The sequence below is a fragment of the Humulus lupulus genome, chromosome 9 (genome assembly GCF_963169125.1).
Source record: "Humulus lupulus chromosome 9, drHumLupu1.1, whole genome shotgun sequence".
In the NCBI taxonomy this organism is placed as follows: domain Eukaryota; kingdom Viridiplantae; phylum Streptophyta; class Magnoliopsida; order Rosales; family Cannabaceae; genus Humulus; species Humulus lupulus.
In genome coordinates this window covers 127,964,785-127,965,674 of record NC_084801.1, presented here as the reverse complement: position 1 = coordinate 127,965,674, position 890 = coordinate 127,964,785, and the positions used below count along the sequence as shown (strand labels likewise).

The 890-nt window shown below is 37.9% G+C and overlaps 1 protein-coding gene across 1 annotated transcript; it reads left to right on the top strand.

Annotated features, from left to right (window-relative positions):
- The first annotated feature begins 239 nt into the window (after positions 1 to 239).
- Positions 240 to 617, top strand: LOC133800032 (uncharacterized). The gene has a single exon (XM_062238011.1). It carries the CDS (start codon positions 240 to 242, stop codon positions 615 to 617), a length of 378 nt encoding a protein of 125 aa, XP_062093995.1.
- Positions 618 to 890: the final 273 nt, after the last annotated feature.

Sequence of the window (890 nt, the reverse complement as noted above, 5' to 3'; positions counted from 1 at the left end):
GCTAAAATTACAATTATGCCCTTCAAACACAATCAGGGCCTACATGCATACTAATACACATATACATGCGTCTCAGATAAATAAATAGTCAAATAACATGCTTTAAATCATAACCATGCATTTAACTCATAAAATCACACATAATTCCCATCGTGCCCTCCTGGCACGCTAATCAAGGCCCTTAAGCCTTACTAGCGAATTTGGGTCGTTACACATATTGGGCCACTAAGAGACTGAATATGGACCTCCAAGCTGCTGGAGAAGCTCGAAAGTTACAGTTAAATGAGCTGGAAGAGCTGAGGTTGTTCTCCTATGAAAATGCCAAGTTGTACAAGGAGAAAACTAAGAGGTGGCATGATCAGAAAATTCAAGCTCGGGTCTTTGAGAAGGGGCAGAAAGTATTGCTTTTCAACTCGCGCTTGAAGTTATTTCCTGGCAAGTTAAAGTCCCGCTGGTCTGGCCCATTCACAGTGGTGCGAGTTTACCCCTTTGGAGCAGTTGAGGTTCGCGAAGATCAATCCGAAAGGGAGTTTAAAGTGAATGGGCAGCGGCTGAAACATTATTTGGGAGGTGAGGTCAACCGCGAGAAGACCTCCATCACTTTGGAGGATCCTTAAAGCTGAGGTTGATTTGGGTTGTCAAGTGATTCAGGCACTAATTTAAAGACAACCCAGCAAGAAGCAAGTGTAAACTGATATTGTATATAAAAAAAAAAGACAAAAAGAAGAGGAAAACAGAAAGAAAAGAAAAAAAAAATATATATTTATACATATGAGTGTTTTTAATTATAATTATTTTTATTTTTATTTTAATTTCACTTTTTGTAATTTTAATCCCATTTTATTGTGGTGTTTTGGAGCATTTTTATGTTTATTTTGATGTTTCAGGTG

Bases quoted from the DNA above. Each gene is read 5' to 3' on its own strand.
- LOC133800032 (XM_062238011.1), top strand. From the start codon at position 240: ATGGACCTCCAAGCTGCTGGAGAAGCTCGAAAGTTACAGTTAAATGAG.